Source organism: Triticum urartu, chromosome 3A, assembly GCF_056163025.1.
Source record: "Triticum urartu cultivar PI428250 chromosome 3A, HENAU_Tu73, whole genome shotgun sequence".
NCBI classification, from domain to species: domain Eukaryota; kingdom Viridiplantae; phylum Streptophyta; class Magnoliopsida; order Poales; family Poaceae; genus Triticum; species Triticum urartu.
In genome coordinates, this window is record NC_141875.1 from 637,874,959 (window position 1) to 637,890,430 (window position 15,472).

Here is a 15,472-nt window from a genome sequence, read left to right on the forward strand (position 1 = left end):
TGACATTGTCGATGCATTATTTAGAACACCCGCCTCGCTGATGTGCGCATCCCAGCCAGCCTCATTTGTCTCCACTTCCATGAATACTTTGTCAAGGGCTTTGATGGCTCACTTTAGCTGGACAAAGACCTCCTGATGATCGGAATTGAAAAGCAGGTCCATGTCAATGACAGATTGATCTGTGGGTTTGAGGTGGACAATATCACCAAGCGCACGCTGGAGAAACTTGGGTTGGGTTTGGGGAGGGCCACGCGTCACGAGCGGCGCGCGTGACAGCAAACGCGCGATCGAGGCCAGGACTCCGAGCACAACACAGCTCGCGCGTCCTTTTAAGATCGGGACCCGCCGCCGCCGCCTCTCTCTGCCTCCGGCGCGCCCCCCTCCTCCTCGCCTCAAACCCTAGCCCGCCCATGGCGTCGCCGCCGGCAGGCTCTTCCTCCTTCTACTCAGGCGAGGGCGAGCCTGCCTCCTTCCCGAACCCGTGGTTCGAATGGGAGGGAACCGGCCACCGCCTCCTCTCCCCCTACCACTCGCCGCCACCGCCGCAAACCCTAGCCCATGGCGTCGCCGCCGCCCCCCTCCTGGCCCCTGCCCCCTCACCCACCACGCCTCCGCCCGTCGCGTCGCCTCCTCCGCCTCCGCCTCCGCCTCCTCAGCCCGCGCCCGGCTTCGCCTTCTGCCCGACCGACCGCGAGCTCGTCTCCTTCTACCTCCGCCCAAGAATCTCCGGCCAGCCGCTCCCGGACGCCGCCAAGCAGTTCTTCCACGAGGCAGACGTGTACGCCACGGACCCGGCTTCCCTCGTCGCTGGCCGCCTGCCGGGCCCGGCGAGGGCTCAGGGGGAGAGCAAGAACTGGTACTTCTTCAGCCTCGTGAAGCCCAGGAGCGCCCAGGACAGCCGCAAGTGCCGGATCGTCGGAGGGGGCAAGGGCACATGGAAGCAAGAGCGAGGGAACGGCGTCGTCGGCGCCGAGGGCCGCGCCGTCGGGCGCCTGGAGAGGTTCACGTACACGCCCAACCCCAAGGAGGACAAGAAGCCGCCGGAGTGGCTCATGACGGAGTTCAGCGTCGACCAGCACGACGACGGCGGCCAGCCGAGGCCGGTTCTTTGCCTCTGCAAGATCTACCAGAGCCCGCGCTTCCTCAAGTCCGCCTCCAAGAACTCGGCGTCCGCGCGCAAGAGGAAGTCCGCCGCGGACGAATCACCCGCCGTCAAGCGGCAGCTCCTGTTTCCGGCGCCCCCTCCCCCACCAATTCCGTTGCTGCCCGTCCTGTTTCCCCCGCCCCCTCCTCCCGCACCAAATCTGTCGGCCGAAGACGACGTCTGGGCGCACATTGGTGCGGACCCGGAATTGAACTTTAGCTTGGAAGAGTTCACCGCTCCCTGGCCCTGCTCAATGACGGCAGCGGCGCCGTCTCTGCTAGGATCCGGCCATGGAAGTCAGTGCGCTTAACAGAGCTCCTACATACAGCGGCCATCTCTGAAGATGTTCCTCTCCTCTACTTGTTCAGTTACCCAGGGGCTGATAGTGACTACTCTCAACGGCTGAGATCTCACCAACCGCTTTGATTAAGTCGCTCTAGTTAAACTAGTCATTACCTTTACTGCTATTATGGTTATTGTTTGCTAAAATCAAACCCTGGCCATTATAACTCTACAGCGTATACTCCATGACAATATATCACGGCTCAAGTTTGGGAGCAATGTGATTCTTAAGTTTGATTTGGTGCTATGTTGTGTTGTGCAATGTGATTCTTAAGTTTGATTTGATGCTATCTTGTGTTGCACAATGTGATTCTTAATTTCTGCAGTAGATAATGTGGTTCTTAAGTTTGATTTGATGCTATCTTGTGTTGCACAATGTGGTTCTTAATTTCTGCAGCAGAGATAATGTGGTTCTTAAGTTTGATGCTATCTTGTGTTTCACAATGTGGTTCTTAATTTCTGCAGTGGATAATGTGGTTCTTAAGTTTGATGCTATCTTTTGTTTCATCTTATCTGAATTTAGCACTGCAACTGAATCCTTGAATATATGCTGTATCCTGTTGTTCTCCATAAGTTTTGTTAATCCTGCAAGATCTTTGTTCTAGGCTGGAAACAGGCTTAGATTTTCTTACCGGGGGTCTGGAAGTACTCTAGGCTGCAGCCGAACTTATGAATGTCCATCTGTTTTTTGTAATGCTCCCTTGTCGTCTATGATTCACACCTTTCACTCCTTCCTTTTTTAACTTGTTCGTTGTTGCATTACTGCAGAATGGTCACGATTGCCGTCATGAACTGAAGATGTGCTTTGGCAGCTCACCATGGCTCCTAAGAACTTAAGATGTGCTTTGCTTACAAAAAAGATCCTGACACAATTTGTGGCTTCTGTTTCTAGATGGGTTTTATAGTTTCAGTTGTTTTTGCCTGACAAGGCTTTACTTTGAGATAACATATACACCATATTTTGTTCTGAGGATGCAGGTGTTGCTCATTGTATGATCTCTGAGGATATCCAGAATGATCTAACACAATCTGTAGCACAGTTGCACATAGTAACTTTGTCACACGATATGCAGTTGCTATTTCTAAATGAGTCAGATGATTACATATTTTGCTGGACAGGTGTAATAAATTTGCTGGAACTTGGAAGAAGATAGACCAGACTGACCAGGGGGTGACAGGTACTTTACATGCACAGCTGCTAGTTCTCTGCTCTCAGCGTGGGCATATAAATTCTTCTTCACCATGGCTCGAACCCGCTGATACGATCGTGGGACTTGTTGTTCGATTTGTTCTCTGAATACGAAATGGTGCTTCAGTTGAGCTCTTGTGTAGCAACAGTTTATCATTACCAGCTGTTTCTCCTGCCGACATGGATATACATGTGGCCGGAGGATCGGGTTGGGGAGGCCCTGTGATGGAAACCTCAGGAATCATGGAGGGATTAGGGATGCTAGCAAGTTGCAGTTGGTTTAGAAGATTGGGCTGTAAATTCTTACTCAGGATTGCAATTATGTATGATGCTACAGTTTGATCCTGATGTAGCTGGTAAAGACAAATGAAAAAAACATTAGCATGCGTATGTTACCGCAGGACAAATTTTGGGCTGTAAATTCAGTTTTCTTCATGCATCTATTGTGTCTGGTTAGGTAGGTCTTGTGAAGACTCTGCCCAAAATTGTGGTGGTTCTGAATTACTGTATGCACAGCCACTGTTTCGATGCGGTGCTACGTCGACGATGCTTAGCTCTGGTAGAACTGCAACTATGCACCCAAGGCACACAACTAAGTTCAAGATGACCAACGAGACCTTTCGATCACCAGTATCGTGTCGCAAACACACTGGATTTTTTTTGGTAATCTAGATGCTGAACTTGTAGACTTAATATAGATGGGGTCAAATGTAACCAGGAACTCCAAAAGGGTCATGCGGTACACAAGTGGCTGCTGATCAGTAGCCTAAATCTGAGAAGCTGAGCGATTGGCTGCAACTGCAGTAACAAATGGCCAGTTATCTTGCAACCACACATAATATACATTCAGTAACAACTGGATTTAGTTTTCTTCCATTATAAATTTATAAGTAATAAGTACAGCAGAAAACATGGCCTGATAAATTTTTCAGATAGAAATAGCAACTTCGTTTTTTTGTCACAGCTCATTATTTTTACCACAGCAGCAACACAATTGTCATCCAAATAAAGAAAGTAAATCCAGTGTAACTGAAAAGATCTCGAATGTATTCTTATAAATCTAAGATGCCCGACAATTCTTCCAGCGAGTCAAGATTTTTTTTAAAATCAAAAGGCTCTTCGCCCTGTTCCATTTCAAACGAAATGAAAACAGTGTCACAACATTTAGACCATTACAGACCTTTTAAACAGGCCACATCTCAAAACATCAACATCTAGTAGTCATGAATTATTATTCTTACAGCCAGCATCACATCAGCAAAACTGAAAATGCGCCAGAATAGAAACTACAGCGACGGTCGCAGCTCCCTGATTTCTTGTGTCCTGGGGCCATCAAGGACGCCGTTCTATAGTTTAAGCCGGGCTGGGGAGTCACCAGAGCTTTGCCTTCCTGGAGCAGCAAACACTGCTCGCCAACATTTTAGGAAATGTAGCAGCCTCTGGCAGGGTACCTGATAAACCAGTCTGACACAATGCAAGCAAAGATTATACTCCCTACGTCCCATGATATAAGATGTTGTTACAACCAATATGATGTAATCATATTCACAGCAGCATTTTCTTACTCCTATTACTGATCCAAATTCTAGCAGAAGATCCATAATTGACGAAATCAGGCCCAGAAACAACGCCAGCCAAATCTTGCCAAACTAGCTTGGTGACATCACAATCAAAGAACATATGTTATCAGGTTTCATCTTCACTGCAAAGCAGACAACTCTTGTCTTTTAGCCAAGTTATTATCCCCAGCTAGCAGTTAATTATGAAACAACAACCATAAAAACATTTACACCATAGGAGGCACATGAAACTGCCAAAGAGAAGTTTGACTTCTCAAAGATTTGTGGAAGCTAGCACATGATACAATGCAGAAAGATGCAAAACTGGGAAAAGATCCTGATGTAGCTGTAAAAAGACAAGAAGTGGGATTGAAATATCAGATCAAATGAAAAAACCTGAGCATGTGTATGTTACTGCAGGACTAACCAAGTGGTACCACATAGCCATGCCGGACTCTGGTATTGAAGAAAGGCTCATATATTGATGCATATAGAATTTAGTACGAATGATAACTTGCTATCTACCCATGAGGCAACAGGAACACGTTTTGTGTAGAATGCTTAATCTTCTGTACAAGAAATGGATATTATCCAAATCAACCTCAGCATGGCTAACACTTCAGATAAACTTCGTATGGCAGATAAAGCGTTTCATCCAATGTAACAGGTTCTGCTCCAAGCACTACTAACAATCAGGTGAAACTAGCAAGTGACCAAATTGAGAGGATAATCTGCCACATTTATTGTCAAAACTCACAAACAGAAAACACATGTGGATTGCTAAATGAGTATTCAGCATATTGAGAAGAGCACCAGATAACCTCTCGGGATAAAAACGGGACATAGATAAAAAAGGCAAAGTCAAATTTTCAGTTCAAGAAATAGACACATGAGGCAGGTAGATTGCAAAAGAGTTCTCCAGTTCAAGAAAATAGAGACATGGGTAGCTGGCATATATTTCAAACGCACAACAAAATGACTTGGTAGTTTTGGTATCAAACAAGCATAAATTCCATACAACCACATGACAGCAAGAGCTTCTTGATCACAACTTGATATACATCAACAGAGAAGCCTACAGGTCAAACTTGGTATTGCGGGCCACGCTGACCTGTTCAGAAGTACCACATCACTCAAAGCTATTAGATCAGATGAAAGGCTTAGCGTTCACAACATATAACTACCTCTCGAAGGATTTTATTTTTTTGAAGTTTTTATCATTTTCTTTTGATTTTTTCAAAACTGAAATGGCGATACACCGGGGGGGGGGGGGGGGGGGGGGGTAGAGTTTGAAAATTGCCCTATAGTCCCGGTTTGTTTCTCCAACCGGGACTATAGGTCAGACCCCTTTAGTCCCGGTTCATGGCACGAACCGGTACTAAAGGTTAGCCCTTTAGTACCGGTTTGTGCCACGAACCGGTACTAAAGGTGATCGTGGGGCACCGACCTGACGCCAGCCTGCCACCACCCCTTTAGTACCGGTTCGTGGCACGAACCGGTACTAAAGGTTCAACACGAACTGGCATTAATGCATAGCCGTTCAAACCGGCACTAATGGTACCATTAGTACCGGGCCAAAATTGAACCGGGACTAATGTGTCTCACATTAGGCCCTTTTTCTACTAGTGTGTGCAGAACTCGGAGGCGCCGTGCGTTCGGTACTTGATCGGTCGGATCGTGAAGACGTATGACTACATCAACCGTGTTGTGCTAACGCTTCCGCTTTCGGTCTACGAGGGTACATAGACACACTCTCCCCTCTCGTTGCTATGCATCACCATGATCTTGCGTGTGTGTAGGAATTTTTTTGAAATTACTACGTTCCCCATCAAAAACATCCATGTCACTAAATGGTAGAAATGAGAAAAGAAAAGTTCAGTTAATCAAGTAGGCATTGCACAGAAAAGAACATGCTTGGTATGATGCCTGATGGTACTCTCATGTATGTGGAAAACTTGACATCAGTAAAAGTTTGATCAAATCAATTTCATTAAGTGATGGTAGTCCAGATACCCGACAATAGGATATGTTAGCTCATATCCATTACAAATTAATAAGAAATGTAAAAAGGCATCCCAAAATATGAAGTTGCTTATATAGAATGCTTTCTAAAATTTCATATAGATTCCTTTCTTTGTGATCTTGCTCAAGTAAAAGGAGCTAGTATTCATATAAACATAACTGATTTGGTTCAGCTAAAAACACAATAGGGAACGTACACAAAGACATATATTGGTGAAATTCATATCTTAAATTGAATATTTGAAACAAATAAGAGGAGCAACTCGCGCAGGAAATCCCTAAGCAAGAGAATCTTGCTGCCACAAAACTCAACAAACAACAACGAACATTGTAAAATTGTATCAATAAAGCATACAAACTAATTTCGACAGAATTAGGCCATGTGTGCTTATTTTCGCTCGCTGAACGTCGACAAGGTTGAAGATACTCCATACGGCGAACTTTTATCAGTTTGGATCGCGGGACAATTGTTTGCATCACTGATGTCTACTACACAACCTTCTTCTTGTAGACGTTGTTGGGCCTCCAAGTGCAGAGGTTTGTAGGACAGTAGCAAATTTCCCTCAAGTGGATGACCTAAGGTTTATCAATCCGTAGGAGGCGTAGGATGAAGATGGTCTCTCTCAAGCAACCCTGCAACCAAATAACAAAGAGTCTCTTGTGTCCCCAACACACCCAAATACAATGGTAAATTGTATAGGTGCACTAGTTCGGCGAAGAGATGGTGATACAAGTGGTATATGGATGGTAGACAAAGATATTTGTAATCTGAAATTATAAAAACAGCAAGGTAACAAGTGATAAAAGTGAGCGTAAACGGTATTGCAATGTGTGGAAACAAGGCCTAGGGTTCATACTTTCGCTAGTGTAAGTTCCCTCAACAATGATAACATAATTGGATCACATAACTATCCCTCAACATGCAACAAAGAGTCACTCCAAACTCACTAATAGCGGAGAACAAACGAAGAGATTATGGTAGGGTACGAAACCACCTCAAAGTTATTCTTTCCAATCAATCCGTTGGGCTATTCCTATAAGTGTCACAAACAACCCTAGAGTTCGTACTAGAATAACACCTTAAGACACAAATCAACCAAAACCCTAATGTCACCTAGATACTCCAATGTCACCTCAAGTATCTATGGGTATGATTATACGATATGCATCACACAATTTCAGATTCATCTATTCAACCAACACAAAGGACCTCAAAGAGTGCCCCAAAGTTTCTACCGGAGAATCACGACGAAAATGTGTGCCAACCCCTATGCATAGGTTCATGGGCGGAACCCGCAAGTTGATCACCAAAACATACATCAAGTGAATCACGTGATATCCCATTGTCACCACAGATACGCACAGCAAGACATACATCAAGTGTTCTCAAATCTTTAAAGACTCAATCCGATAAGATAACTCCAAAGGGAAAACTCAATTCATTACAAGAGAGAAGAGGGGGAGGAGAAACATAGGATCCAACTATAATAGCAAAGCTCGTGATACATCAAGATCGTATCACCTGAAGAACACGAGAGAGAGATCAAACACATAGCTACTGGTACATACCCTCAGCCCCGAGGGAGAACTACTCCCTCCTCGTCATGGAGAGTACCGGGATGATGAAGATGGCCACCGGAGAGGGATTGCCCCCTCCGGCAGGGTGTCGGAACGGGTCTAGATTGGTTTTCGGTGGGTACTGAAAGTGTGTTATATCGACTAGAGAGGGGGTGAATAGGCAATTTTTATGAAAGTCTTCAAAACATGGAAGTTTCAAAGACAAATGATAGAAATGAACCTATTTCCATGCAGCGGAAGATAGACTACACTAGACAGACAATAGTCAAGCATTCAATGAAGTGAAACCACAATGACTAATAGTAGCTAGGCAGTAAGGATCAGGTACACAGTGAAGACAAATAGATAAAGCAAATAGGCACTGACTTTACAAGAGCCAACTGTAAATAAAGAGATGAGAAGGATAGAACCAGTGTGCGTGACGAAGATAAAGGTTTGGTAGACCAGTTCCAACTGCTGTGACAGTTGTACGTCTGGTTAGGGAGGATAGGTATTTAAACCTGAGGACACTCAGTCCCGGACACTTAGTCCTGAGCACGCAGCTCAGAACACTTAGTCCTCTCTGTATTCCCCTTGAGCTAAGGTCACACAGACCTCGCCCAATCACTCTGGTAAGTCTTCAAGGTAAACTTCCAAACCTTCACAGACTTCGTTCACCGGCGATCCACAATGACTCTTGGATGCTCAGAACGCGACGCCTAACCGTCTGGAGGATTCACAGTCCTCAAGTGTAATAAGTCTTCAGATCACACAGACAAGAAGACTTAAGTGATGCCTAACACTCTTTGGCTCTGGGTGGTTAGGGCTTTATCCTCTCAAGGAATTCTCTCTCAAAGGCTTCGAGGTGGGTTGCTCTCAAACGACAAAAGCCGTACTTTAACTCTGAGCATCCAACTGTTTATGGTTATAGGGGGTGGGCTATTTATAGCCACTAGGCAACCCGACCTGATTTGTCCGAAATGACCCTGGGTCACTAAGGAACTGACATGGGTTCCAACGGTCAGATTTCAAACACACACGGCAACTTTACTTGGGCTACAAGCAAAGCTGACTTGTCCAACTCTGAACAAGATTCGCTCTCATAGTCTTCACTCGAAGACATAGGATTTTGGTTAAACATCACTTCAGTCGTTCTGACTGGTTTTCTTGGACCCCACTTAACAGTACGGTGGTTCCTATGACTCAACAAAGAAGAAAAAGAACTACGAAAGATCTAAGTCTTCGCGCTCCATAGTCTTCATGCGATGTCTTCTCTTGTCATAGTCTTCAAGGTGAATGTCTTCACATACCACCTTTGACTTCAATGTCTTCATACATTTTTAGGGGTCATCTCTGGTAGGAAAACCGAATCAATGAGGGACTTCTACCTGTGTTATCCTGCAATTCTCACAAACACATTAGTCCCTCAACTAGGTTTGTCGTCAATACTCCAAAACCAACTAGGGGTGGCACTAGATGCACTTACAATCTCCCCCTTTTTGGTGATTGATGACAAACTAGTTGAAGTTTTCAACGGGGAATATAATATGTGAAATTGTAAAGGATAAGGAATTGTCTTCATAAGTTGCAAGGGCTCCCCCTGAAGATGTGCATATAAGTAATTTGCTTTTGGAATGCAAATGCACATGGCAGGTTGTACTTGTGGAGATCCTCTTCAACTTATGATGACAATTCATCATGCATGAAAGGTATGTGAAGATAATGACATGCATAATGAAAAATGGACGTCTGCAAAATGATCTAAGTGCGGAATTTATCGTCGCACATGCGGAATTTATCATCGCATCACAAAATAGCAAAGAAGTAGCAGACGACCATCGAGTTTAAGTGTTACAACTCAAAGAACCAAATGTATCAAAACGAGAGTTGTAAACACTAGGCAAAACATAAAGTAACCGCCCATATGGACCCGCTTGAAGACTATCAAACTCATATGCTTCTCCCCCTTTTGTCAGTGAGGACCAAAAAGGTTTGAAGACATAGAGCATCTACTCGTTCTCATGAAGAGTAGGTGAAGCAACAGGGTCGTCGGTGGTGTTCGGCGGTGCAGAAGAACTTGGGGCAGTGTCGAGGCGTGCAGAAGTAGGGGGCGGTGTGTTGGGGAACGTTGCAGAAAATAAAAAAATTCCTACAGTTTCACCAAGATCCATCTATGAGTTCATCTAGCAACGAGTATTCAGATTGCGTCTACATACCTTTGTAGATCGCGAGCGGAAGCGTTCAAAGAACGGGGATGAGGGAGCCGTACTCGACGTAATCCAAGTCACCGGAGATCCTAGCGCCGAACGGACGGCACCTCCGCATTCAACACACGTACGGTCAGCGTGACGTCTCCTCCTTCTTGATCCAGCAAGGGGGAAGGAGAGGTTGAGGAAGATGGCTCCAGCAGCACCACGACGGCGTGGTGGTGGTGGAGCAGCAGTACTCCGGCAGGGCTTCGCCAAGCTCGTGACGGAGGAGGAGAGGTGTTGGGGAGGGGAGGGGTTGCGCCTTGGATGTGTCTAGCAGCCCTCCCCTCGCCCCTCTATTTATAGGGGAAGGGAGAAGGGGGGCCAGCCCCTCTAGATGAGATCTAGAGGGGGGGCGGCGGCCAAGGGGAGCGGGCTTGCCCCCCAAGCAAGGGGGGCGCCCCCTTCAGGGTTTCCCCCAACCCTAGGCGCATGGGCCCTAGGGGGGAGTGGCGCCCCAACCCACTTTGGGCTGGATCCCTTCCTCATATAGCCCACAAGGCCCTCCGGGAGAGGTGGACCCCCGGAACCCCTCCGGTGGCCCCGGTACAATACCGATATGCCCCCGAACCTTTCCGGTGACCGTATGACAACTTCCCATATACAGATCTTTACCTCCGGACCATTCCGGAACTCCTCGTGACGTCCGGGATCTCATCCAGGACTCCGAACAATTTTCGGGTTACTGCATATACATATCTCTACAACCCTAGCGTCACCGAACCTTAAGTGTGTAGACCCTACGGGTTCGGGAGACATGTAGACATGACCGAGATAGCTCTCCGGTCAATAACCAACAGCAGGATCTGGATACCCATGCTGGCTCCCACATGCTCCTCGATGATCTCATCGGATGAACCACGATGTCGAGGATTCAGGCAACCCCGTATACAATTCCCTTTGTCAATCGGTATGTTACTTGCCCGAGATTCGATCGTCGGTATCCCAATACCTCGTTCAATCTCGTTACCGGCAAGTCTCTTTACGCGTACAGTAATGCATGATCCCGTGACCAGACACTTGGTCACTTTGAGCTCATTATGATGATGCATTACCGAGTGGGCCCAAAGATACCTCTCCGTCATACGGAGTGACAAATCCCAGTCTTGATCCGTGTCAACCCAACAGACACTTTCGGAGATACCCGTAGTATAACTTTATAGTCACCCAGTTACGTTGTGATGTTTGGTACACCCAAAGCACTCCTACAGTATCCGGGAGTTACACGATCTCATGGTCTAAGGAAAAGATACTTGACATTGGAAAAACTCTAGCAAACGAACTATACGATCTTGTGCTATGTTTAGGATTGGGTTTGTCCATCACATCATTCTCCTAATGATGTGATCTCGTTATCAATGACATCCAATGTCCATAGTCAGGAAACCATGACTATCTGTTGATCAATGAGCTAGTCAACTAGAGGCTTACTAGGGACATGTTGGTGTCTATGTATCCACACATGTATTACGATTTCCGGATAACACAATTATAGCATGAATAAAAGACAATTATCATGAAAAAGGAAATATAATAATAATCCTTTTATTATTGCCTCTAGGGCATATTTCCAACAGTCTCCCACTTGCACTAGAGTCAATAATCTAGTTACATTGTGATGAATCGAACACCCATGGAATTCTGGTGTTGATCATGTTTTGCTCTAGGGAGAGGTTTAATCAACGGATCTGCTACATTTAGGTCCGTATGTACTTTACAAATATCTATGTCTCCATCTTGAACATTTTCACGAATGGAGTTGAAGCGACGCTTGATGTGCCTGGTCTTCTTGTGAAACCTGGGCTCCTTGGCAAGTGCAATAGCCCCAGTGTTGTCACAGAAGAGTTTGATCGGCCCCGACGCATTGGGTATGACTCCTAGGTCGGTGATGAACTCATTCACCCAAATTGCTTCATGCGCTGCCTCCGAGGCTGCCATGTACTCCGCTTCACATGTAGATCCCACCACGACGCTCTGCTTGCAACTGCACCAGCTTACTGCCCCACCATTCAAAATATACATGTATCCGGTTTGTGACTTTGAGTCATCCAGATCTGTGTCGAAGCTAGCGTCGACGTAACCCTTTACGACGAGCTCTTCGTCACCTCCATAAACGAGAAACATTTCCTTAGTCCTTTTCAGGTACTTCAGGATATTCTTGACCGCTGTCCAGTGTTCCTTGCCGGGATTACTTTGGTACCTACCTACCAAACTTACGACAAGGTTTACATCAGGTCTGGTACACAGCATGGCATACATTATAGACCCTATGGCTGAGGCATAGGGGATGACACTCATCTCTTCTATATCTTCTGCCGTGGTCGGACATTGAGCTGAGCTCAATTTCACACCTTGTAACACAGGCAAGAACCCCTTCTTAGACTGATCCATATTGAACTTTTTCAATATCTTATCAAGGTATGTGCTCTGTGAAAGACCTATGAGGCGTCTTGATCTATCTCTATAGATCTTGATGCCTAATATATAAGCAGCTTCTCCAAGGTCCTTCATTGAAAAACTCTTATTCAAGTAGGCCTTAATGCTGTCCAAAAGTTCTATATCATTTCCCATCAAAAGTATGTCATCTACATATAATATGAGAAATGCTACAGAGCTCCCACTCACTTTCTTGTAAACGCAGGCTTCTCCATAAGTCTGCATAAACCCAAACGCTTTGATCATCTCATCAAAGCGAATGTTCCAACTCCGAGATGCTTGCACCAGCCCATAAATCGAGCGTTGGAGCTTGCACACCTTGTCAGCATTCTTAGGATCGACAAAACCTTCCGGCTGCATCATATACAGTTCTTCCTTAAGATAACCGTTAAGGAATGCCGTTTTGACGTCCATTTGCCATATCTCATAATCATAGTATGCGGCAATTGCTAACATGATTCATAAAGACTTCAGCTTTGCTACGGGAGAGAATGTCTCATCGTAGTCAACCCCTTGAACTTGTCGATAACCCTTAGCGACAAGTCGAGCTTTATAGATGGTAACATTACCATCCGCGTCTGTCTTCTTCTTAAAGATCCATTTATTTTCTATGGCTCGCCGCTCAACGGGCAAGTCAGTCAAAGTCCATACTTCGTTTTCATACATGGATCCTATCTCGGATTTCATGGCTTCCAGCCATTTGTCGGAATCCGGGCCCGCCATCGCTTCTTCATAGTTCGAAGGTTCACCGTTGTCTAACAACATGATTTCCAAGACAGGGTTGCCGTACCACTCTGGTGCGGAACGTGTCCTTGTGGACCTATGAAGTTCAGTAGCAACTTGATCTGAAGTTTCATGATCATCATTAACTTCCTCTCTAGTCGGTGCAGGCACCTCAGGAACATTTTCTTGAGTTGCGCCATTTTCCGGTTCAAGAGGTAATACTTCGTCAAGTTCTACTTTCTTCCCACTTATTTCTTTTGAGAGAAACTCTTTCTCTAGAAAGGATCCATTCTTGGCAACAAAGATCTTGCCTTCGGATCTGAGGTAGAAGGTATACCCAATAGTTTATTTAGGGTATCCTATGAAGACGCATTTTTCCGACTTGGGTTCAAGCTTTTCAGGTTGAAGTTTCTTGACATAAGCATCGCATCCCCAAACTTTTAGAAACGACAGCTTAGGTTTCTTCCCAAACCATAATTCATACGGTGTCGTCTCAACGGATTTCGACGGAGCCCTATTTAAAGTGAATGCGGCAGTCTCTAAAGCATAGCCCCAAAAAGATAGTGGTAAATCGGTAAGAGACATCATAGATCGCACCATATCTAATAGAGTGCGATTACGACGTTCGGACACACCATTACGCTGAGGTGTTCCAGGCGGCATGAGTTGTGAAACTATTCCACATTTTCTTAAGTGTGTGCCAAATTCATGACTCAAGTATTCTCCTCCACGATCTGATCGCAGGAACTTGATTTTCCTGTCTCGTTGATTCTCAACCTCACTCTGAAATTCCTTGAACCTTTCAAAGGTCTCAGACTTGTGTTTCATTAAGTAGACATACCCATATCTACTCAAGTCATCAGTGAGGGTGAGAACATAACGATAGCCACCGCGAGCCTCAACACTCATTGGACCGCACACATCAGTATGTATGATTTCCAATAAGTTGGTTGCTCGCTCCATTGTTCTTGAGAACGGAGTCTTGGTCATTTTACCCATGAGGCATGGTTCGCACGTGTCAAATAATTCGTAATCAAGAGACTCTAAAAGTCCATCTATATGGAGCTTCTTCATGCGTTTGACACCTATGTGACCAAGGCGGCAATGCCACAAGTATGTGGGACTATCGTTATCAACCTTACATATTTTGGTATTCACACTATGAATATGTGTAGCATTACGCTCGAGATTCATTAAGAATAAACCATTCACCATCGGAGCATGATCATAAAACATATCTCTCATATAAATAGAACAACCATTATTCTCGGATTTAAATGAGTCGCCATCTCGCATTAAACGAGATCCTGATACAATGTTCATGCTCAAACTTGGCACTAAATAACAATTATTGAGGTTCAAAACTAATCCCGTAGGTTAATGTAGAGGTAGCGTGCCGACGACGATCACATCGACCTTGGAACCATTCCCGACGCGCATCGTCACCTCGTCCTTCGCCAGTCTCCGTTTATTCCGCAGCTCCTGCTTTGAGTTACAAATGTGAGCAACTGCACCGGTATCAAATACCCAGGAGCTACTACGAGTACTGGTAAGGTACACATCAATTACATGTATATCACATATACCTTTCGTTTTGCCGGCCTTCTTGTCCGCTAAGTATTTGGGGCAGTTCCGCTTCCAGTGACCACTTCCCTTGCAATAAAAACACCCAGTCTCGAGCTTGGGTCCATTCTTTGGCTTCTTCACGGCAGCTTGCTTACCGGGCGCGGAAACTCCCTTGCCTTCCTTCTTGAAGTTCTTCTTACCCTTGCCTTTCTTGAACTTAGTGGTTTTATTCACCATCAACACCCAAAGCACTCCTATGGTATCCGGGAGTTACACGATCTCATGGTCTAAGGAAAAGATACTTGACATTGGAAAACTCTAGCAAACGAACTATACGATCTTATTCTATGTTTAGGATTGGGTCTTGTCCATCACGTCATTCTCCTAATGATGTGATCTCGTTATCAATGACATCCAATGTCCATAGTCAGGAAACCATGACTATCTGTTGATCAACGAGCTAGTCACCTAGAGGCTTACTAGGGACATGTTGGTGTCTATTATTCACACATGTATTACGATTTCCGGATAACACAATTATAGCATGAATAAAGACAATTATCATGAACAAGGAAATATAATAATAATGCTTTTATTATTGCCTCTAGGGCATATTTCCAACACAAAAATCTCACGGGCGAAGCCACTGGCTACTGCACCTCCTGAAGACAGTGTGCAGTCTGAA

The 15,472-nt window shown here is 45.3% G+C and overlaps 1 protein-coding gene across 1 annotated transcript; it reads left to right on the forward strand.

The window, feature by feature from the left end:
- The first annotated feature begins 237 nt into the window (after positions 1-237).
- Positions 238-1,717, forward strand: LOC125545661 (uncharacterized). Its single transcript, XM_048709682.2, has one exon. It carries the CDS (start codon positions 411-413, stop codon positions 1,452-1,454), a length of 1,044 nt encoding a protein of 347 aa, XP_048565639.1. The 5' UTR covers positions 238-410; the 3' UTR covers positions 1,455-1,717.
- The last annotated feature ends 13,755 nt before the right edge of the window (positions 1,718-15,472 follow it).